The 24,724-nt window shown below is 38.3% G+C and overlaps 1 protein-coding gene across 1 annotated transcript; it reads right to left on the reverse strand.

Annotated features, from left to right (window-relative positions):
- Positions 1-540: 540 nt before the first annotated feature.
- Positions 541-13,112, reverse strand: LUM (lumican). The gene is made up of 3 exons (XM_009579620.1): positions 12,802-13,112; positions 9,051-9,947; positions 541-1,581 (listed from the first exon to the last, which is right to left on the reverse strand). The coding sequence occupies exons 2-3, from the start codon at positions 9,925-9,927 to the stop codon at positions 1,427-1,429; spliced, it is 1,032 nt and encodes a 343-aa protein (XP_009577915.1). The 5' UTR covers positions 9,928-9,947; positions 12,802-13,112; the 3' UTR covers positions 541-1,426.
- Positions 13,113-24,724: the final 11,612 nt, after the last annotated feature.

Consider the following 24,724-nt stretch of genomic DNA (forward strand, 5'->3'; position numbering starts at 1 on the left):
TAGTCCCAGGTTTCTTTGTGAATTGTGTATTGATTCTGAACATCTGGAATTGGCAATGTGCCAGCTAAATGGTTTGGTGTGTGTTTTTTTTTTTCTTCAGAGGTGATAGTTTCTGGTTTTGCTATAGAAACTAGAAGAGTTTCTTTTTGAGTGTTTAATAGTCTAGTAGTTGAAAAGAAAATAGTACCCGTGGGATGATCTGTGTTTGCAAGCAAGCCATTTATGGCTCTCAGTTACTAACACATTTATTTTAGTGTGTGCTCCAGGATGCTGACAATATTTGGACTATTCATTCCCAGATAGAATATACTACCATCTCTCTACCATAAGTAGCTAGGGCTGCATTTTACTCATTGCTTGTGGCTTCTGAGAGATTTCATTGTTCTTTTGACAATGCTGAGAAATTAATTTGCACTATTTCATAGTGCTGTGACTCCCATACTGCAAACTCCATAAGGCATTGACTTGACGGCCAACACAAGTGCAGTGGAGTATGTTAAATTATATGTTTACATATTGAAACATATTGAAACTTGAAAGTAGAGAAAACAGTTTATTTAACCTTACAATAAATTTTAATTATAATAGAATAGCTTAGATTATCTTGTCTTAACCTGATTTTTTTTTCAATATATAAAAGACTGAAACATAGTTGACAATGATATGGACACAAAAACACTATTTGCTATGTTTTATTTTCTACAATCTGGTTAAAAGTAACATGCAAGTAATTGAATAAAAATACTTGTATATATGACTTATTTTGAAATAAAAATTATACCAGCGATGAATAAAAATCTTACTATGAAATTCTAAATGAAAGTATGACAAAAAGAAGAGTAAACAATTTTCTAACCTGAAAAATGTTTGTTTCCCTGTTATCTTTCACATATTCCATTAATAATGTCATGGGCTCTGAAAACATATTTTCATACATTTAAAATTGTTCTTAAATTGTTAAATCATTTTTTCCTTTGTAATTGATAACAATATGAAAAAGGCATGAATAATTAAGAAAGTTGGATTGGTTGGAGAGGAATCTTGTATTTACAAGGGCTAGCCCATACTGCTCAGCACTCTGATGAAACCCACCTGACTTCCATGTAAGTCTGGTACCAGCTGGCATGTATTGCATGCATGGACATAGATTTCTATGAAGTTGAACGCTTTTAATCAACTTACCTAGCCAGACGAAGGCATATTTTGCACCACATTTGGTCATTCTTGTGCTTTCTAAATACAACTGTTTGTAAAAATATGCACACTTTTCCTTAAGGTTGCCAAGTGCATGCTAAATATTAACAAACAGAATGGATAATACGCAGACTGACACTTTTTTTAAGGCATATCCTAATTTTAAAGAGCTATCATGATGTAATTCCTGTAGTTACTGCCCCTAGAAGGGAACTGGATGCTCCAAGGTATCTCATTCCAGTGAAACCTCAGCAGCCACCCGAAGGCAGTTGTACATCTCCTGTGGCAGGTCAGCCCGAGTGAGATTGTTTCCATCCAGACGCAGATGTGTGATCTTGGAATAGGTCATTGGCCCAACAACCTTACAAAAGCTGCTCAGTGGGAACTCTGAAGCAAAGGGAACATGAATGACAGAAAGCATGAGTAATTAGGACAAAACCATTATTTTTCTGCTTTTAAAATTTTGTTTGGAAATTGTGACCTTAAATTTATTCTACTATTTTTCAATATTTTGCATGTCCACTGGCGTAATTCCCCGTGAGTTTACTGGAACTTGAGGGGCTGTTGTTAGGAGGGGTTCTTTCCATTAGTTGAGAGAGGTTCAGAATTTCAAGACTGAGTTTTTCAAGTGCTATGTTCTCCCAGTACCCATTGGATTTTTAAGACTTCAGATTTTATAGAGAGGTCTAATCTGGCATTTAGAAAAAAGGAAAAAAAAAATAATCTCCAGTAAAAATGGAGATGCAGAGGGAGGAATCAATCATGCTGGGTACATTATGAAGGAAGGGTGAAACTGTGCTACATAAGATATTGAAGGAAGTAAAGAAGTTCTGGAGAAACTCAAACCATGATATGGCCTTACCCTTAAGAAGAGGCAGTCCAATGGGTGTCTGTGCCAAGTATTACTTTGGATGTGTCATTTTGATTTACTAGGTTTCAAAGTGAAATTTGGGGCTGGGGTTGGGGAGGAGTTTTACATTTAAACTGTATAGTTGAACCTTTCCAGAACGGCAGGATTAGAAGGTTAGTATAAATGTAAAAAATATTTATAAAATTACTTATATTTATTGTAATTTATAGATCATGATATATGTAGCCTCTATGCAGCTGAAGTATTATTTGGTTCACATAACACCAGACTGGTCCTAAATGGAAAACTATATGTCTTGTATCTTATGAGCAATATTAACTGTAAGCTAGAAATTACATGAAGCAGAGAAATTCTGTGCTCAGTATACATAAGCACACGCGTGTACATATTATACACCTCTGTCATGCAGAGACGATCTATCCTCAAGAGAGAATACATGTGAATAATCCTGACATCCCCTGCATACCACATTGTGTAATTTTGCAAAGATGGTCGTTCATTCTCATCCGTGTTTCCTTTGAGTCAGACAGAGGATTAGTCTATTGAAAAGCACCGTCACTACTAAAGAAGCAGTCTGAGAGGCTTGTTCTTCTTCAGGTGATTGACATCAATAGAATTCACACAGAAAATATTTTAAAGGGACTCCTTCAATGAACCCATTCACCGGTATGCAGACAAATTTCATATCTTCAGTTGCTTTTATGTTGCAAAAGACTAGCTCTTGTAATTTCTAAGAAATCAAGGTACTGTTCTCAAAATCTGATGCCATTTTAACAACCAAACATAGGTCATTCATGGGCTTTTGAAAACACCGCCTTATATATCTTTTCTGCATGACTGTTTCATAGAATCATAGAATAGTTTGGGTTGGAAGGGACCTTTAAAGGTCACCTAGTCCAACCCCCCTGCCATTGGCAGGGACATCTTCAACTAGATCAGGTTGCTCAGAGCCCCGTCCAACCTGACCTTGAATGTTTCCAGGGGCATCTGGGCATCTACCACCTCTCTGGGCAACCTGTTCCAGTGTTTCACCACCCTCGTAAAAAATTTCTTCCTTATATCTAATCTAAATCTACCGTCTTTTAGTTTAAAACCATTCCCCCTTGTCTTGTTGCAACAGGCCCTGCTAAAAAGTTTGTCCCCATCTTTCTTATAAGCCCCCTTTAAGTACTGAAAGGCCGCAATAAGGTTTCCCTGGAGCCTTCTCTTCTCCAGGCTGAATAACCCCAACTCTCTCAGCCTTTCTTCATAGGAGAGGTGTTCCAGCCCTCTAATCATTTTTGTGGTCCTCCTCTGGACCTGCTCCAACAGGTCCATGTCTTTCTTGTGCTGAGAGCCCCAGAGCTGGACACAGTACTGCAGGTGGGGTCTCACCGGAGCAGAGTAGAGGGGCAGAATCACCTCCCTCGACCTGCTGGCCACACTTCTTTTGATGCAGCCCAGGATGTAGTTGGCCTTTTGGGCTGTGAGTGCATATTGCTGGCTCGTGTCCAGCTTTTCATCCACCAGTACTCCCAAGTCCTTCTCAGCAGGGCTGCTCTCAATCCCTTCATCCCCCAGCCTGTATTGGTACTGGGGGTTGCCCTGACCCAGGTGCAGGACCCTGAACTTGCCCTTGTTGAACCTCATGAGGTTCACACAGGCCCACTTCTCAAGCTTGTCCAGGTCCCTCTGGATGGCATCCCATCCCTCAGGTGTGTCGACCGCACCACTTAGCTCAGCAAACTTGCTGAGCATGCACTCAATCCCACTGTCTGTGTCATTGATGAAGATATTAAACTTACAGGTTAAAGATATTTAAACTTATGAGTTAAAGATATTTAACTCATCTAAGAAAATGTGATGATCTATATCATGTTGCAGTACTAAAGAAAATGGAGGAAGTATCTTTCATATCTCCACTTTAACTTCAGTTGGATTCTTTCAGAACTGGCATTACAATAATCTGCTATCATTGATGAAACACGGCTTGTATAAACTAAGTATAAATGTACACCCATCTGTACAGGCAGCTCTTTAAAGCATGAGAGTTTAGGTAATTTTTTGGACACAGAGCTATGATGTTGAAGAATAGGTGAAGATTTGTGTATCTTTCTCAAAATAAGTTGTTTTGAGTAGGGGTTAAGGAAGTGTATTTCAAATGTTAGGTATTGATCACCAATTTGATTAAAGCAAATCAAAAAATTTCCTATAATTTGTATGTTGTACAACCTTCTTTTGGAAGGGTGAGAGATAAAATGCGTCCTTAATGGCAAATTCATTGGACAGTCCATATTGCAAAATATAGTATAATTTTAAGACTGCAGACCAATTCTAATACTCCTCCAATTCAGAATGTAACAGCTGAAGTGAACTGATGATTCTTGTGAGTTAGGATCATATAATCTGGGAGATGTTTATAGGATTAGATCTGTGTGGAATTTTGCTGAATGAAAACATAAGTTCCTGAGACTTTGAACTCATTTGCTTGGCCTACAGGCTATACCATTAACTATTTAGGTCCAATTTTCTGCAGACATTTTGGTTTTAAATTGTAAAGATTAAAATAAACATGAATTTTAATATAGATTTTTTTTCCATTTTCTTGTCATTCAGGAACAGCATGGTAAGTATATTTTTGTTGAAGGCAGACATTTAAAAAAAAATTAAATTTACTTATTTGGATTTTTTCCATATTGTTACTTTTGAGCATGAATACTAATATTTGGTTGCAAAACAAGGTATGCTTATACAAGTTGGGTAGGTGCTTAACTACTCAAAGGATGTAAACATGCATGTAAACCACAAAATTTATCTGTGTTACCAAAATACTCAGCTGTGCTGACTATTTATGAGACTGAAACCACTTTAGAAGTGGATGCAGATCTAGTCCTCACAGAATTCAAAGGAACTCCATCATGGACTTCAGTGGGATTTGCCTCCAATATTTGGTGCACACTATTTGCATTTGGGTATTAATTTTTTATACAGTTCATATAATTGTCAGTTGTTAGAAGCATATTAAAAATGTTTGTTTTCTAATTGCAGCCTCCACTAGCAGAAAATAAGATAAGTAGGTCTTGTGAATGTACTTGATGTGCTGTTACTTATATGATCTGCATGGGAACTGCAATCAGTGAGACTAGAGCACTGTTGCATAAAATATGCCAGTAGCTTACTTCCTTCTTTATTACACTTATTAGTGTTGCAGGTGTTAAAATGTCTTCCTGAATTCATAATATTCAGATTCAGATGTAGTGTACCTGGAACTATGCCACTATAGTGGCATTCATATTTTCCCAACACAGAATTCTTGCATGAGCAAGACACTGAGAGGATAAGAAGGATTGGATGAAAATTGGATTTTCATCTGAACAATTATTTTCACACTAAAAGTGTTTGTTGCCATAAGAAATTCTGATATTCTAACAAACTACCTGAATATTTGAAATATCTGGGGAAAAAAAAAAAAACCAAACAGGAACAGGCATCTCCTCTCCTCTCCTCTCCTCTCCTCTCCTCTCCTCTCCTCTCCTCTCCTCTCCTCTCCAGCTCCACTCCTCTCCTCTCCTCTCCTCTCCTCTCCTCTCCTCTCCTCTCTTCTCCCATAACTATAGAGCAAAATGGGAGCATAGAAATACTTATTTTTTAGACAGAATTATTTTTTTACTATATTCTAGGTGAGAGTATATCCTTTGTACATCAGGAGTGTAAGCAGCCTTTAGCTGAGAGGAAGATTAACTGTGCAAAGATTCCTTGTTCAGGTGCACAATACAGTGGGCAATCCTAGTGGGATCTGAAGTCCCATAGTCATCCTTGTTGGTCTGTGGTCCCACAGTAATCATATCTGAGTCATTTCTGCACAGGCCATTGTAAAAAAATCCTTTTTGGACTTTTGGTGGAGTGAGCCACATAAAAGGCCATAGAGCACCTCCACAACTAACTCTGTTTAGAGTAAGTACAATTATGGTACAGGAACTGATCCAGCCAACGGACTGGAGCTGAATATGTGGCCCCTTAACTGTCCTCTGGAACATTTTCACATTCCCCCTTGTTATACTCCATTCTCATGGGATCTTCTTGCTGGCATTTCATGTGGAAACAACTCTCTCTTTAATCCTTTACAAGTAGAAATGAAATATAGAGAAGCCTTTGGACCTTCTTGTTGTATGACTGAACCTCTTTGATTCCTGTACTTTTTTCCATCCTGCAGAGTTTCTTTTTGCCTTGAGGAGTCTATAAAACAAGTGTGTGTGTGTGTATATATATATATATAAACGTAATGGCATCTTAAAGCGTGGTAGCAAACCACTGTTGTTATTAAATAGAAAATTCTACCCTTAAATTACTAATAATAAGAAATACTAAAACAAGAAGTTTCAATTTAAACGTTACAGTTTAGGTTTGAGGTATGCAGAAAGCAAAGGCTTTTATAAACCTTCCATGGTCCTATCTACTTGGAGATCCAACTAGCATCAAGTACAGTAGATGATAGAGTATACAGCTGATACCTAACTTGCATTCAGTATAACGGATGTGTTTCAATTTATTAGTTAGAGATCAGAGGAATTTGTTTTCCCGCTGCTCCTCGCATCACAGATGAAGACAGAACATACTGAAGCCAATTCTGCTACAAATTTTTTTATGTGTGTATTCATCAACTCTTGTTCAAAAAGCTCAGTCACTCAAATTCGGATATTTCTCAAACAGGTTATTTTTTATGTATGGCAATGCATAACGACTGTAGCAAGCCCAGAATGTAACTCATGGACAATAATTTAGAGAAATACTTCCTTTCTTTCTGGTAATATCAAGAGGGTTGGAAAATATAAATGTTAACTGATAGCCTAAAGGTACCTGAGAAAAAGGGAGACAGTAGCAAATGAAGAACTCTGGACAAATATGTTTATGTTAGGTTTCAGTATAAGTGAAAACTTTAAGCTATGTAAGCATAATCTGAAAGACTATACCTTTTGTATATTTTAGGAGAAATTATCATTACCCCTAATACAGAAGTCTCCCTCTCACAGTATATGTCTACCACAGGGCATGGTATGGAAGGGAAGCTGGCCTTGTTTACAGTCATCCTTACACAAATTTCTGGAAAATTACAATATTTCATTAAAAAAAAACTAGTCATTTGTTTGAGGCTCAAATACTCAAAGGTCAATCAACTCAATTTTTAGAAAGACTAAGCACTCACAGCTGTAGGTCAGGTGTAATGAATAGTGAACTGCAAAGGCTTTGATCACCCTGTATCTGTACTTCATAAAAGTGAAATACTTATTGCTAACTAAATTTTGTCCCACGTTGTCAATTAGCATCTTAGGGAACACAATATTATGCCTGTGAAATTAGATAGTCAAGAAAATTTGTTACTGAAGTCTGCTAGATCTTATGGTTAAGCAAAAACCAGTAAATCAGAGTTCTCTTGCATCAGTCCGTAGGGTAGCAATGACAGTGCAGCAGTAGCCGGTGCACACCCACTCCTCACACCATCCCCCTCTGCTGCTGGCCAGTACAGCTTTCATTGCAAAATGTAATTGTTGTCACAATTGCTCAGAAGTCCTTGGAAATGTGAATGGAAAGCAAACTCGGTACCTGGATATCTCGCAGAAGGCTCAGAACAGCCATTCTAAGCAGGGAAAATTGCCTCTTATATGTCATGAAAAATTAAACATCATCATTGTTAGCTGTTTTAGGAGAGGGAGAGTATCTGATAAGAGTTCTGCAGGTCATTGTATGTGGTGCCTCAGGTAGGAAGCATTAACTCATTGTTTTCCCTCATCAAAACAAGGAACTGAGATGTAATAGGAAAAAAAAAAAAAAACGTTGAGGAAAATGTGAAGCATAGTAAATACTATGTATTTACATAGTAAATACTAAAAAAGCAATTCAAAAGATCTTGCCCTCTCTCTGGTAAAATCAGCACTAAAATATTTGGCTTTAAAGGCTATGTCTGTATGGAGTTAACTATGTATGGAATAGCTAACACTGATAACCTAAACTCCTGATGGATACAAGCAGGCAAACAGAAGAGAGGGTTTTATGGTTTTCTTTATGCCAGCTAGCAAGATGATGTAAGTCCTCCTGCAGAAACACTGTTATGTTTGACAGATCTGCCTCTCCATCAGGGACCATAACTGACGTGGTGCAGAGGTGCAGCTGGAGAGCTTCTGATGTGATGGTGAGGCCCCTCCAGCTCTCCAACACCTCTTTGACACCCCAGGATTAGGACAGCCTCGTAAAAGCCCTCTCAGGTCTCAGTAGAAACCTCCATGATCTCATGCAAGGCGTGACATTTATTGACTTCAGGAGGAACATTATTTCAAATTATGCTTGAGTGGAGACAAGCTTGCCACCTGTCCATACGATGTGGGAAATGGAAATGAAAGGAAGAAACAACGAGCAGCTCTTTGGATTTCAAGATGGGTTTGGAGGGATACTGCGTGAGAGAAGGGAGGAAAGAGAAAAAAGCAGCTACTTTGTTGCATCTTTGTCACTGTGCCTTGTGCCTGATACCTTACGAATTTGTTGTCTTCTCCCTCTCTCCTCCCTCCAGCACTTTCACTACCAGCTTTCTGAAAGGTTACACATACCATAGTCAGATCCTCAGCTGATATCTGTCTCTTTTTGCTGACTTATGAATTCTGAACCTCCTCCACACTGATTAAACTTTTCCCACTGTTTTTCCCTCAATTGTATAAGTCAACTCCATTGGCTTCTATGGAGTTACTCCAATTTACATGAGGTGAGAATTTGGCCAATAATATCCACATTAGTATGAAAACAGAAATTTCTGTCTTTAAGGTTAATTATTTGAGTAACTATTAGATAAATGTCTGTCTTTTAACATTAATGTAGACGACAGTCAGAGAAATGTGTGCTAACAGTCTAACCAGTACCATTTCTTCAGACTGGTTGATCTACCCTTTCAGATAGTTGCATTGGCCATCAGTGTCCAGACTGTGGTAAATAATATTGAAAATATGCAAATTTAACTCACTGTTAATTTTGTTGACTTGGAGGTAGAAGTTTTCGAGGTTCTCACTGACGGTTGGAATGCTCTTCAGCTGATTGAAGGAGAGATCCAACTCAACCAGTGATGTGATATTGAAGACATTGCCTGGTATTCCAGAATCCGTTAATTTATTGTGGGATAAACGTAAATATTGCAGGGCTTTAAAACCTTGGAAGTACTCATTGGGAACATTGGAGATCTGGTTATTATCAAAATATAGCATGAGTAAGGAGTGAGGCAGTCCTGTCGGTAGCTTTGTAAGTCGATTGAAGCTTAAGTCAAGATACAAAAGTGAATTCAGGCCTTTAAAAGCCCCAGAAATAGAATCTGCTTTCAGCTGGTTGTTCTGGAGGTGAATGACAGTCAGATTCGCCAGCCCCTCAAGTGCACCGGGATTGACTTTTGTGATCTTGTTGTGACTTAATTGCAGGTCATCCAGAGTTTTGGGGAGTGGTCCAACAGCTTCAGTCAAATTGTTGTAGTTAATGTGAAGTTTCTTCAGATGCTTTAGTTTAGAGAAGACTCTTCCCTTAATTTTTGAATTTTCCAAATGGTTGTGATCTAGGATCAGCCACTGTAGGTCTGTTACATTATCAAACGTGTTCTCCTCAATGCCCTCAATCATATTGTTTCGAAGATAAAGATATTTTATTCCACTTGGTACAATCGGAATGGTTTTCAGTTTAAGATTGTCACAATACATGGCAGTAGGGTAGCTTAAAGGGCAATTACATTCTGGGGCACAGACTGCTGAGGATGGCCCAAAAGGATCATAACCATAATCATCTGCAGGACCATAGTCATATTGGCAAAAAATGCCACTAATCAATAACAGAAAGACGGGTAGGGAGCTTAAAGTCATCTTTGTAATGTGTCTTGTCCCTGTATGGTGAAAGGGAATAAAAAAGTTATAACTTTAATTTTTTCTTTCTTTCAGCAATATCTGAAATTTTACCACATAAAAATTATAATTAAAAACTAATTAATTTAAGCTTCCCATTTAAAGCTATCAATTAAGAAAAAATCTATTAGTTTGTTAGTATTGCATTGTTACTACTATAAACTTACAGTCCCTGTCTTGTTATAATCTGCCTTTGTAATGCAAAATTGCAGGCCATTCTGCTGTTGTAAGTAAAACATTCTTTATATCTTCCTGCATTCATTCATTAAGTCACAGGAACAATGATAAAGTCCAAGTTTTTTCAACTTGGCACAGAAGAGTTTTCAGTTTTGCTGAAGGCCATGTTCAGAGGCAGTTCTGCCATTTAAATTCTATCAAGCATTCCTAATGTACTGAATTGCCTCATATCTAAATAACGTGGCAATTTGACTTAAGTTTGAAAAAGGCAGGGAAGTTACAAACTGAGGGTAAAGATCTGCTGTATAGTGTGTTGTTAAGGTGCCTGTAGCTAGAAATATCTTCTTCTCACGGATCATGTCCAGTAAAGCGTGATCCACTAAGTTTCATATTCAGCTAAAGAACAAACTAATAGAAATATATAGCATATTCTCCTGGACATGTCAACCAACCAGCACTGCATATGTGTGCGTGAGTATACTCCATCTAATATGGATTTCAGTGGATCTGAAATGACTGAATTTCAGATAGTGCAAATGTTCTTGCAAATTCTATATATAACAATAAATGTGTTAATTACATTGTATGACCATTCTAAATCAATAGAACAATAAAGCACTGGCTTCACATAGTTGGTCTTCCAGTTTACATACAGTAACAGGACGCTCAGTGTCCTTGGGGACAATATGAGTTGTCTCACCTTACTTTTTAGGGGCATACCTTTCTCATCAGATACTCCACAAGATGCTGATCTGTGAAGATTAGTATCTTGCTTTTATTTCTTACTACCTAGATAGATGTTGTGTTGGAAAAGTGGGTCTAGCATCACTGAAGTCAGTGAGCTTACTTTGATTTTCACCAGTAAAAGACAAGGCTTGGTGTACCCAACTACTGTTCAGAGAGTGAGATAATTAAGAAAATCCTTAGAACCTTCTTGTTCTCAAGTAATTTCAGAAAGTATGTGAAGCCTGCAAACAGACCACCAGACATTGATCTCAGATCTGGGCAATCTTCCAGCAGAGCAAGTTAGTCTTGCTGTTGGCATTGATTAGTGTTACACAGAGTACCTAGTGTTAAAATGCAGGGCCATAGCTAGAAAGTCTTCCCTAATTCTAAATTTCCTTGCTTTTATTGACTTGATAAAAGCCACATCACATTCTCGTCATCTAATAATCTCAACTAAAGTACCTCTAGGCAGGGCCTATTGACCTCATGCAGTACAGCATGAAGATTTTTTAAAAAATGTTCTCATGTTATCTCCAGTCAATCACCCACAAAGTCCCTCTGCTAGATATTAAGATGTTGTCCCCTAAATAAAGAGGACGATTGCATACCTTTTCCATGGTACTGGTCCCCACACATTCATCTAATTACAAACCATAGGATAGAGCAATCATTGAAATATGAATTTCCTTTGTCCCCCCCAATTCAGCTCAAAGTCTGGTCCTTACAGTGACATTTTTACACATCTGCATAATTTTATAGTCTTACTGGTAAAGTAGCTAAATTTTATTGATATCATAGGCTCACAGTTCTTTTAAATAGTATACAATTTTTAAGTGCTCTGCAGAACCCTGGAAGTAATTAAAAAAGTTAGATAGCAAGTGTTTTGAATTATTTTATCAACAACATTTTAAAATGTAGGTGACAATTCTGTAGTGCAAGGGCATATGAACATGTGTGTGACATAAAATAGTACAGTAAAGTACATATGCAGTGTAGTTAACTTGTTTTATTCATGGATTTCTTGTTCAGGTATCTAAATATTTCCCTATCAGAAGTGTAAAAGGTAAATAGATTGTGTACACATGCTTGTTTGCTGCACTGAACTACATGAATCCAAAAGATAAAATCAGAATACATTCTTCGAAATTTATGTTATAACATAAGCATGCTTGAACTAATTGTCTGTGTTTGTTCTAATGAGTTATGTTGTAAAATACCTGTGAAAATATTTGTGAAGTTGCTCAGGCAACTTGCCAAAACATACTAAATCCACAAATTTTGGAAAAATGCTTACTACAGTAGAGTAGACAAACTATTCAAGCTATCTTGGAGCTAGTCTATACTACCTTAATTCTAAAGTTGTTGTGAAACAAAATAAATATAAGTTTATCATTCAATCAGCCTTAAACTGAATATACCTTAATTCTGCAGGATAACATCTTACACAGTTTGCAAAATATTTAATTTTAAGAAGTTTCAATAGGGTATTTAAAATGTGCTTTAAAATTAACTGACAATTTCAAATTACCTATAATTTTCCTTTCATTGTTTACTTGATTAATTATTTAAATATCAGGATACCTTGTCTTTTTGTAAAATGAATCAAAATGATTTAACAAATGGAATCTGTGGAGCTCTTACTGATAGTTTATGAATGAATAAGTAAGCAGTGAGTAGTCTTCCAAATTTCTTTATACTGTATATCAACCCTTCTTTTGAAGTAGAACAAAACAGACTGTAAAAAAGTGCAACACTGATGCACAAAATATGTGAGGTTGTTTTAAGGAAACTGAGAAAATGAATCCACAAAGCAACTGTTGATTTGTGTTCAATTTACAAATTGGCAAACTTATCCTGACATGTTTTCACTTTCCCATTACAGCTACATTTAAATAGCTGAACATTACGGTTAAAACATGCAGCAGCACTTACCTTACTGCCTTGAAGCTGCTTTCCTTAATTCCCAGAGCAGATGCAATAAGGGACTGTATCGACCAATATATGCTGTAAACAGTGTCAGGAGGTAAAAGTCTGCCAGATCCTCTGTGTTACAAGAGAAAAAAAAAAAAAAAAGCCCTAGTCACGCTGTTCTCTGAAGCTGCTATGTCATCATGGTGATCTTGTGGTGTGGCATGTACAAAAATGCAGCTCTCTAATGAAGTGCAGGTGGATACCATATTTTGTACAAGGACAACCCATCTGTTATTCCTGTGGGATGAGAGAATGATCAGTGTTTCACAAATCTGAGAAAGTTTAAACCACTAGCCATAGCCTTACACAAGGATTTTTTGTATTTTAGAGGGAAAACATTTTAGATTATAAAACAAATTACAAACAGACTTTTGTTTTCCAACTTATTTTATACTGCTAGACATGAGCTAACAAATAGTGCTCAGACCTCAATGCTGCTGTGCTTCTTCAGCCAAGTGACTCATTCATTTTTCTGCCTTTTTCTTTAACTATCTTATGTCCACAGTAAAACATCCTTAATAAAAGTTTTAGCTTGAGGATCAGAACTAAAGATGCAGGATTATCTTTGAATTATAACCTTTTCCACAACATTAAATACCGAGTTCAAAGATTCTTCTGCAAAGCACTGGAATGTACTTGGTCTGGAGATTTACTTTGGTGATTGAATGCATGTTTGTTTAATAAAAACACATCCCAGGAATGGTTTTTCAGCAGTTACTGTAAACTCACTTTATACATTTGTTCATTTTTGCACTTACAGCTTTCTCCTGCTTTTCAGAATCTGGAACTACTCAGCCTTACGTTGTCTGTTTCTTATTCCATGGATGTAGTTCAAGAATGCATCTTAAGGCTTGGATGAGATGTTATTTTCACCAGGCAATGCCAAAAAATAATGCACTAAGACAGTAACTGTTTAAAGTGGGTCTTAATGTTTCCATAAGAACCTTCCCTTATCTCTAAATGGTGGCTGTCTTCCCTTTTTATGGGACACAAGCTCTTTCTTATAAAGTTGCATGGGGACAAATGTGAAACGTGCATATAGAAAGCATGCACAAGCTATTTTAAAGTGTCTTGTGGGTTTAATTGTATTTGACTGAAACTGTTCTGGGTACAGATCAAGGTTTTTTGTCTGTTATCAACTGGCTACCTTTATGAAAAACCATGGTACAGGATGTGGCTGGGCTGGAGAACCCTAGCAGCTTCCTGAAGAAAAGGAGCCTGGATATGGGCTTCTTCCAAAATCTGCTGCTGATGCAACCAGGCCTCCATGCCAGTGCAGGTTACTGGGAGCAGGGAAAGGCCTGGAATCATTCAGTGCCCTTCACTGAGAACAGGAAAGATGCCAAACGATTACAGACCTCTGTGCTTCTGCAATAACGCAATTAGCAAACACATTTGCTCAAGACAGAGTGCCAAGTGCCAGTGCAACCCATAGCGGGTGAATGTTACTCTTTTGACGTTCTGACATCACGCCTGTCCCCCTGGTGTGGGAGAACCATTTACACGTTAGGAAACATGCTGATGACAGACCATAACTACATTACTATTTGAATGATGAAAATAAGTGAACGTGAAGCAGTGGGACTGTAATAGTGAATTAAGCTAAGTAGGAGAAGTGCACATGGTATCAGAACTAGAAATGTAGAAGTGGACAAAGCTGTTGTTGTTCTGCATGGGGACAAGCAGAGACCAGATGGAGTTTTTCATGCACGGTATGATACTTATCTGAAAATTACTTCATTAGTTTCAGCTGACCTAAACTGTAGCCTTGACTGCAAATGGGGCAACAAGGAGGAGCATTCAGCAAAAGATCAATTAGAATAAAGAAAAGATTTTTAATACAGAAACAGATGCCCTTTAAGGCAATACTGAGGTTTGTTCTGTGGAAGAAGGTACAGCAAGCTGAGCAATGGAGCATAATGTTTGCAAAGAGAATTTTAAAGGCACTAGTTGTGTTTTCTCTGATTAAAGATTTGTTTTGAAGGACAAGCTCAATATTATAATAAACTAATACATATTTTGATCTTTCAGTAATAGATGTAGTTTTACATTTGCAGTACAAATAGAATTGTATGTTGGCTGCAAATACAGCAGAGTGCAGGCTTAATATGTTTTTGGCACAGTTCTAATTATGCACCAGTTGTTTATTACATTGATTTCTGTAGGTCCGGTATACATCCTTTTTCTCATTCTATTAACAGAAATACAAAGCATGCATATCTTTATAACTTGTAGAAAAATCTTATTAGAGAAACATGATGATATTTTGCAGTTAACATATGGTAAAAGCTTGGGTCGCATAAAGTTCAGCTGAGACTTTTTCATTCATATAGTTCCTGTCTTGCTGACTGCTTTAAATTAGCTATACAAATTGCACAGTCAAGATGAAGAAGGTAGGGACTAACGCCCAGCAAATGGAGGTATGGTTTTTTCTGCAGCAAAGAGTGGGAAAGTGGGCCTATTTTATGTTTTGAGTTGGGTTTTTTTTTTTGGTAGCATTCAGAAGTCATTAAACAGCATGTGAACATAGTCTGGCTAATTTCCAAGGAATACACAAAATAATGTGTAAATTCACCTATGACGTCTAAGTTGAAAACCAGTTATGAATATGCTTCATACCTGATAATGTCAGGACATATTGATATTTCACCTTCAAAGCAACTGTGCTGCTAATTAAGCCATTTCAGTTTGTTTTCTCCAAAATAAATTTTCTTCTTATTCCTTATTTATTCATTTTTCTTTGATGGGAAATGTGATCAAAACCTATTCTCATCTAGTTTTCTTCAGCTTGTGATACATGAACAGAAATATTCCTTTTATTTGATTCAAAGCTCCTTTCTTGTTAATTCATATTTTTATGGCTGGAGATGGCCAAGAAGTCTGGTAGGTTGTAGTGAAACAATCTGAAAGCAGAGCTCATTGCAAGTATATCAATTTGCAGTGGGTGAGACCTAGCCTTCAAATATTGTCAAGTTACAGTGTCACTATTTTCTCTCTTCACTCATCAGTGATATGCTTTCTGCCTTTTCTCTCCTGTAAAATTATCTTCTTTATAACTTCTACGCACTTCTGCACAAATGGAAACTCCTCCCAATCTGCTTGCTTTTAATCCCCTTTTTTCCCAAAAGACTCAAGTTACTAAAATCTAATAGATATTATTTAAATCAACCGCTTCCTTTTAGTCTTAAAGTTGTGTACACAGATGTGTACCCTAAGAACCAAGAGATTTGGGTGCCCCAAATTAAGAGTAAGATATCTGGATCATAGCCCCAGAAAAAGTGCTTGTGGAACTTTTCACATTGCCACGTAAAACGAGTAGTCAGTTTTTGCACTGATCACCCATAATTTAAATTAAGTATTACTCTCAAGATGAAATGAAGGCTAGTTCATTTTAATTGGCTACCTGCAGCAGAAGGTAAAGAAATCTCCATTAAGGGAAAAGGCCATTCCATGGGCACCATACAGCAAGCCACTTAATTATAGAGAGGTAGTGTAGTGTTTATGCGTGACATTTTCCACATCTCTAAATAATGAATATATAGCCTGTTAGCCTATAGTGAATGAAGAAAAATATGATATTGACCCAAATTTCAGTAATAATTAGTTAAATGTTTTTGTGAAGTGCTGCAGCATTTTGAAAATATTGCTTAAGGCTGACTCATATCAAATGAGTTCCACTAAAAACAATTCAGTTCCAGATTCTGAAGGTTGTAGGTGCTTATTATTTTTTCATCTGAAAACTTCCATTCCTCTAAACTGAAATTTTATTTGTTCAGCCTCTACACTGCACTTACATGTTAAACGGAAAGTGTTAGAGCACATATTATAAGCATTACAAAATTTGTGGTGATCCAAATCTTTTTTTTCCTTTCTCCTAAAAAGGAAATAACAGCTTTGGAAATTTACAAAAATGGTAATAGTGGTACAAGCTATTAGCAGACCGCAACAGATATTTTAGTTGAGCATGAATCTTTGTTTTTGTCGTTCTGAAAAATTGCTCACTGTTTTGCTTCAAACTTGACAGTTTGACTAGACACTGTATTCTAGTACTGTTAGCCTCCTCTCTATTACTTTTCAGACTGTTTTTGTACTAGACTTAGTACAAATTAATTTAATTTAATTCAAATTGTCAATGGCAAAATTCCTTTGAGTTGATTCAAATCTTGATCAAACCTCTTTTATGATAAGAACCGCACAGATGAAGGCAAGATGCTGTTTTTAAAACAGATTCCTACATATATGTACTGTACTTTGTCTTATAACATTTAAAATATGCTGATCTATGTATAAAAGGAAGTGATTTCTGGAGCATGAACCAATTCAAATGGTTCCTAATGTAAAGAATGTAAAAGGATCTCAAGGAGTTGTTGAATTTGTGGGAAAGTTGTGGTTGCAGGTAAAATTTATAGTAGCAGCTCTGTATTTTAAACAGTACAGATAGTTTATAGGAAAAGATAGAGGTGGACTTGGCAAACTTGGCTAGCTCACTGCTTATTGCTTGTGTATACTAACGCTGTACCAAAGCAGACCTCCTCTGAAAATCATTGGGTGCTAAACATCTTCCCCTAATCTAAGCGTTAGCAATGTCTGTCTGCTCTCAGATCACTTCTGTTTAAGGTCAGAAGGGATGCTGCATCACCTACGCTGACCTGCTGTATAACACAAACCATTAAACTTCATCCTGTTACTGCTGTACTGAATTCAACAAAACACCTTTTCCTACTTACGCTCCAGACAACATATAACCATGATCTAAGACATGAAAAGATTGGGAGTTTTCTAGTTTGGTGCAAAAATCTGTCGATTTTTGCCCAGGCTGGTTTCAGGATCTGACAGGTTATGACGGGCACTCAGCACTTTCCCGTCTGTGGCAGAGGGTTGCATCTTGGGGTAGCAGCCCAATATAATTTAGACTGCCAGTTGAGTAAGGCTTATTTATCACTGTTTTCATCCTAGTGTCTGCTAATGTGTACTTGCAGGCAGCACCCAGAAGTAGAGGGCTGATTTCCAGGTAGGAAGGAGGGTCTGCTCAGTTAGCACAGACCCAGTGAATCCCCACTCAGTACATTTCTCCTTGAAGCACAAACACCAGAAAACTTTAGGCTTACGAACTCAACAGGGTTGCCAGCTGGTACAGGAACAGTAGCTTCCAGCTCGCGGGGTGTATGGTGAGGTCCTGGGGAGTCGGCTGCTTCTGTTTGTGCATGCAGTTGCAGCGGGCAGCAGCTGCTGGGACAGTCCGCTCTACCACACCTCAGTGGGAGTGGGAGCTGCTGCCTCCTGCAAAGCTGGTTTACTGCATCATGCTGCTTCTCCACGGGACGCTGTCTCCCAGTGAGATCCTGTAACTGCAACCCTTTACCTAAAGTAATACAGCAGTATTACAGGTGCTATACGGTTTAGGTTTAGGTAGTCCCGCGGGGAGCAGGGAGCTGGACTCAATGGTCCTTATGGGCCCCTTCCAACTCGAGATATTCTATGATTCTATGTAGAAAGCAGCAGTCTGGTGTGCAGCCACATACCCCCTAGCTTTGAACACCATGTCCAGACAACCAGCACATAGCATTTGGCCTTCTGCCAGTTGATGCGATCCTCTACTGGAACATATCCACTTGGCGATAAGTTGGTTTTGCCATGAAGATGTGACAGTTTGGGAGCCACTTAATGTGTAGGTTTTTAAAGTACCACTCGTTGTCATTTTTAAAATTAAACACCTTGGAAAAATCTACTGCTGCTACAGAAGACCCTGTTATCCACCAAGTTTACAACCTCATGAGCAAGTAAAGGCTTGCTAGATAATATCTATTATATCATTAGTTATCTGTTATTATCTATTCTCACATTAGTTGTCACTTAATTCTTTACCAACTGAATGCTGTATCAGATTTTTACATTATTTTTCCTGGGACTGATGGCAGGTTAATAGCCCTGAGGTATAGTATCTACCTATTTGTAGTCCATGAAGAGTAACAATGCACTGGTGTTCTGGTATTCCCAGGCTCATGAAAATGGATGGTAAATGAACCAAAGATCTCTTACATGGCTTCCTAAGACATTTAAGTACAAATTATTATGACAACCCAATTTAAAAGTATTTATCAGTAACAAATGTTATTTATTTTTTTCCCTTTAGAAAGAACATGATAGTCCTCATATGATAAAAGTACATCAGTCTGATGAAAGCACATCAGTCTACTCCTCTCCAAATGCAGAGATAAAATGTTTACTGATTTTTTTACATATTTAATTTCTACCCATTGTCTTGTGTCTGTTTAGTTGTGGTTCTATAACATTACTAGAATTTATTTTCCCCATCATAAACTTCAGCTTCTTCTAACTATCTTCAGCCATGCTATCTGTGAATCTGTCACTGATATCTTCAATGCAACTCAGTTTTATTTTTGCCTTATTACTAATATGTACAGAGACACTATTATATATACTTTATATTTCCTCATTCTTCATAGAATCATACTTTTTTTTTTTTTCCACTTCTAATTGCATTTCACTTTTCTACTGAAACAAGAAAGCTTATGGCTAAGATTGGACTTTTTTGGCTGTAAAATCAGGGGGGAAAAGGTATTTGAGGACAATCTCTTAAATCCTTTTTAAGTATAGGTATTCTTATTTTTCTTCTAATTTTTTCCTCCCAGACAGATTTGCTCATCCTTTTCCTGTTTGGGGACACTGAGCTCCTCTGAAATACTGGCTGGAAATACGCTTTTGACCATATTAAATGGTCAGCTTTGGCAACCGCCAGATTCCAATCCAGTGATTAACTTGTCTTTATTCATCATAAGGAGGTCCAGAGTGGATTTACCTCATGTTGTATGAAATACCTTTTTTCTTAGGAATTACGCAGTGTTGAGAAACTCTACTAATGCTTTATTATGGGCTGCATGGCACTGCTAGCAACATCTCACAAAATAAAATTTCCCATTAGAAAAACTATTTATTTCATAAGTTACTCTCTCTTATATCTCATTAAGATTACCTCCACTTCTCTGTGAGATGCAGACCACCTTTTTTATAAATGGTCTCAGATGTTGAGGTCCTGAGAGACAGCAAACATAGGTGTCTACACATGTGCTAGGAGTCCAAGCACTCCTCATGGAATGATCTAGTATCACCTGAGATAGTCTAAGGTATCCAGCTCATCTGTATAGGTTATGAGAAAGGACTTAAAGACCTGTCCGCTTTTCAAGTGGCAGCTGATGCCACAGTACTCCACAGAGCCTAATAACAAGGCATGTGCATTTAGGCAATTGCCTTTGTCAAGGGGATTCAGTCAGCTGGTGATGTAAAGGCATCTACTGCTATCTGACATGCCCTGGACTGTACAGCGCATCCAAGTGGGGCTGGCTGCTATGACTCAGGATCTTGAGGAGACCTGCCCTGTCCTGAGTAGTGGCAGGAGGCCAGGCACATCTAAGCAATCTAGAATGACATTAGACACTTATGTTTTGGTACCTGAATTGTGCCCTTGGAGCTCCAGTCCAGGAGATAGCCAGTCTCCTAAGTGAGGTAATATCCTCATTTTGTGTAAACGGTCTGAACGGTATTTTCTCCAACAATTTTCTCTGTAGACTTCACTTAGCTGAGTATTCAGCACAATGTCTGCAAAGAAATGTCAAAGAAATAGAGCCAAGCAAAAAGAGATGTACAAGCCTGGAGACAGGCATGATCTATTCCCCCACAGGTATTTTCCATTTTCTTACCACCTTTAAAAAACATAATAATAAAAAAGCCAAAATAGGAAATTTTTTGAAAGGTCAAATAAAAATTTAGAAGACAGTCCTCTGCTTCCATTAGATCATCACCTGAGTCCTCACTGAACAGTTTTGTTTTAGTCAAGCAAAGATTTTCAGTAGATTTCATATATAATTGTATAAGTTATAGACATTGGAAAGAACAGAAACAGTTTAAGCGATTTTGCATCACAAGCTTTCATAGGCTTATTTTGAATTGATACAAGAGTGCTTAACATCTAATTTGCTCTCCATCCAGCCCAAGAAAGGACAAGCTGTACCAACATTTCCCTCATCCTGTCTTGGTTAAGGAGAATACACCACTTTCCAAGTATTCTTGTTCACCTCCCATAGATTTTAGACCTCTGTCTACTTAGCCTGACTCTTTTTTCTTTGTATTTTTTGGACTTCAGTAAGCACTTAGCAATTGTATTTGGATAATCATGTATCTGTATATTCATACACATGTATGTCTGTTTGCTAAATAGCAAACTGATTTGGACCAAAAAATGGAATCAAGTCTATCCTTTTCGCTTCCCAGTAGTCTTTTTCATGTTTTCTTAATATTTAAAATTACTTTTGCTTATATAGATACTTTATGTTACAAAACAGAATAGCTTTTTCAAAGATGCTGCACCTTTTTGGAATAGCGATATGAAGCTAACCTAGAGGGAATTTCTTTCCTTCTTTCTTCAAATGCTGGGTTGTAATTTCTTTTGGATTATAAGTATGGAAAGTAAAACTTTGCAATCAAATATTTTAACTCCTCCAAACTCTCAGTCAGATCAGAACTCCATGTTATCGGCTGTTCAAAGATATAAAAAGACAGAGATAAACTTCGCCATGAAGGGCTGAAGAAAGCATTACAACTGACTGAGAAGAAAAAATAGGAAAGCATTCCGATAGCAAACAGGTAATAGCATTGTCAATATTTGGGTAGATCAATGCAAAATATTAATGTCACCACACTTCAAATTATTGTATATAAGCAAATGGATGACTTGCCTCCCCTTTAGGCTCTACCTATGCTAGTAAATCACATAGTGCTCCTCGCACTGGCAAGTTATTTTTTATAGCATTGCTTTATTAGAACGGGCTTTTCCATGATTCTAGCCTGAACTGAACAATTCCGAGCCATGGTTTGGGACTTACCACTCTCAAAAGAGAGTTCAAATGAAGCCACCCTGTTTCATGAGGTAAGATAGCCTTACAGTTGAGATGAGGCTAAGTCATACTAGTTGGTCCAGAGCTGCAAAATGGCATGATTTCATTTAATAATACAGACGCAGCTTTAGACTCTGGAATATAACCTGGGCCATCAATCAGAAAATAGACATTCAGGTCCTCAAGTCTGCTCACATTAGCTAATCCACAATTTGAATTCTATCAAATTATAATTTCATTGTTTTCACCATTTTCTCAAAATTTATGTGTGTTTGCATGTGTGTGTGTGTGCATATGTCACTCTTGCTTTACACTGAAGTTTTGAAGAAGATACATGCATTATTTTTAATTTTCAAAAGAGAAAAAAATACGTTCCAGAAATAAGGTCTGATTCCAAGCTTTAGCAGAGTAATATTTTTTAAGTGGAAAAGCTGGTTTCACATAGAACTGCTGACACAAACTTAGCTACAGCAGTACCGGTGAGCAACACTATAATTTAGGTCATGTTCCTGTCCCATAGAGAACTTTGATAATATGGCTAGCCAGTTGCGGTGTAGCAAAATCCATTGCTCCTGTTCCAATCTTATGAAAGCAAAATGAGACTTTCTTGTTTCCAGAGCTGAGCATCACACATTTGTAATAACTTTGCTCATGAACGGAAGAGTTTTACATTGTGTTTTGGCAGTTAAATCTTTGCATTTATTATGGAACTTTTAGCACAACAATAATTGAATAACCCTGAGAGTACCTGCTGTCAAAAAACAATATAAACAGGGCAATCACATTAGAAAGACCCACACCTGTAAAAGAGTTTTGGTGAGGCTTTCCTGCTTTTCTCCTATCCTACTGAGGTTTACTCTTCCCCCTTTCTAGGACTTAGTAACAGTGTTTTTTGAGGCATGCAAATGTTGATGAATGAGCAAGGCTGGTCTGAGCACACGTGTGAGCCTGTATCCTCATGTCCTCTACATCCAGACCCATTAGAGATTTGTGTTGTCTCAGACTGGTGACTTTTCTAGGGAACGCACACACGAGGATCATTTTTTCAAGCAAGTGGGGAATAGATGTGCAGGTGATAGCCCACAACATTTTGATTCAAAGCACGGTGAAGGAAAGAATGTGTTTGCTTTACCAATGAGCATGCTATCCTTCTCCTGAAAGCCACCACTAATGACTTGTCATATATTCACAGGTGAAAACATTTTCAGAAATGTACCTTCCAAGGTCTTGAAAATAGTGTTTGGGCTCCTAATTCACTCAGGTGATGTTGAACATTTTACTCCATGCCTATGTGCTTCTCAGCCTAGTAAAGGTCATCTTGTCTACATCTGAACTTCCTGTTAAGCTTGGAGCTGAGAGTGTCCTCAGGGAAGAACTCATTTATTTCCCTCATTTCAAGCCTGCAAACAAGGCCGTTAGAGTGACTGGGGATTTCTGCAAGTTCTATATGTGACAACACATCACATTCCAGGCCCTGGGCACACCAGCAGGTTCTGATTGCTCTGAACAGCTTCATCCACATTCTCCAGCCATGCTGCCTCCACCCATTGGCCCAGCAGCTGTATTTAAGCTGAACCCCCAGCCCTAGTTGTGTTGTGGGCATGCTGTGCCTGGTTTTGTACCTGGCATTATCTTACTGACTTGATATCTGAGCTTGACCTTGGACCTGCCTCCTCAGTGGACATGTCACTGAGTGGGTGGCCAACCCCGGTTAAAGTCACCAAACCAGCTCTGCTCTTCTTCATTAGGTGCTGTGGGACTGTGTACCTTGCTCATGAGGTTGCTGCCCTGCCTTGTGTCACCACTGTGTAACCAGCTTGCCTTTTCTTGCACAGTTGCCCTCTCTTGCTGAACCCTGACAACAAGCTCAGGGAAAGGACAAGGACCTGAGCTTAAATGTAGCTCCTGGGACAATGAGTGGTAGATGTCTAGGTAGGCAGAGTTTCTGGAAGAGTATGGTCATGGCAGCAAAAGCCTCTTGGTGTACTCGGGACCCTGATACTGCATATGGAATCACAGAATTGTTTGGGTTGGAAGGGACCTTTAAAGATCATCTAGTCCAATCCCCCTGCCATGAGCAGGGACATCTTTCACTAGATCAGGTTGTTTAAAACCCCGTCCAACCTGGTCTTGAACACGTCCAATGACGGGGTATCCACAACTTCTCTGGGCAACCTGTTCCAGTGTCTTGCCACTCTTAACGTAAAGAATGTCTTCCTTATATCCAAACTAAATCTACCTCTTTCAGTTTAAAACCGTTGCCTCTTGTCCTGTCACTACAGGCCCTGGTAAAAAGTCTCTCTGTCTTTCTTATAAGCCTCCTTTATGTATTGAAAGGCTGCAGTAAGGTCTCCCAGGAGCCTTCTCTTCTCCAGGCTGAACAACCCCAATTCTCTCAGCCTTTCTTCGTAGGAGAGGTGTCCCAGCCCTCTGACCATTCTCGTGGCCCTCCTCTGCACCTGCTCTAACAGGTCCATGTCTTTCTTGTGCTGGGGACCCCAGAACTGGATGCATAACTCCAGGTGGGGGTATCACCAGAGCAGAGCACAGTAGAGGGGCAGAATCACCCCCCTTGACCTCCTGGCCATACTTCTTTTTATGCAGCCCAGGATGTGATTGGCTTTCTGGGGTGCAAGCGCACATTGCTGGCTCATATTCAATTTTTCATCCACCAGTATCCCCAAGTCCTTCTTTGTAGGGCTGATCTCAATCCATTCATCACCCAGTCTGTACTGATACTGGGATTGCTTTGACCTTCATGAGGTTCACATATGTTCATGCACTACCACACATGCTCTCATACCAGCCCAGAAGCTGTCTGTTGAGGTATCCAAGTGGCTAGAAAGCTCTTTTATCTCATCTGCTCTCTCTCACTTGAACTGTGAGGGAGGGTGGAGGGGGGTGGGAGGCATCCTCAGCTTCCTCCTGTGTAGGGCAGATCTTTGGTAAATGGGACATGTCTTCTCCAATTT

The sequence above is a fragment of the Fulmarus glacialis genome, unplaced genomic scaffold (assembly GCF_000690835.1).
Source record: "Fulmarus glacialis isolate BGI_N327 unplaced genomic scaffold, ASM69083v1 scaffold2816, whole genome shotgun sequence".
In the NCBI taxonomy this organism is placed as follows: Eukaryota; Metazoa; Chordata; class Aves; order Procellariiformes; family Procellariidae; genus Fulmarus; species Fulmarus glacialis.

Coding starts and splice junctions, on each gene's coding strand:
- LUM (XM_009579620.1), bottom strand. CDS start 9,927: ATGACTTTAAGCTCCCTACCCGTCTTTCTGTTATTGATTAGTGGCATT. Junction 1,582..9,050: donor CCAAGTCAACAAAATTAACA/GTGAGTTAAATT, acceptor CCTTTGCTTCAG/AGTTCCCACTGAGCAGCTTT.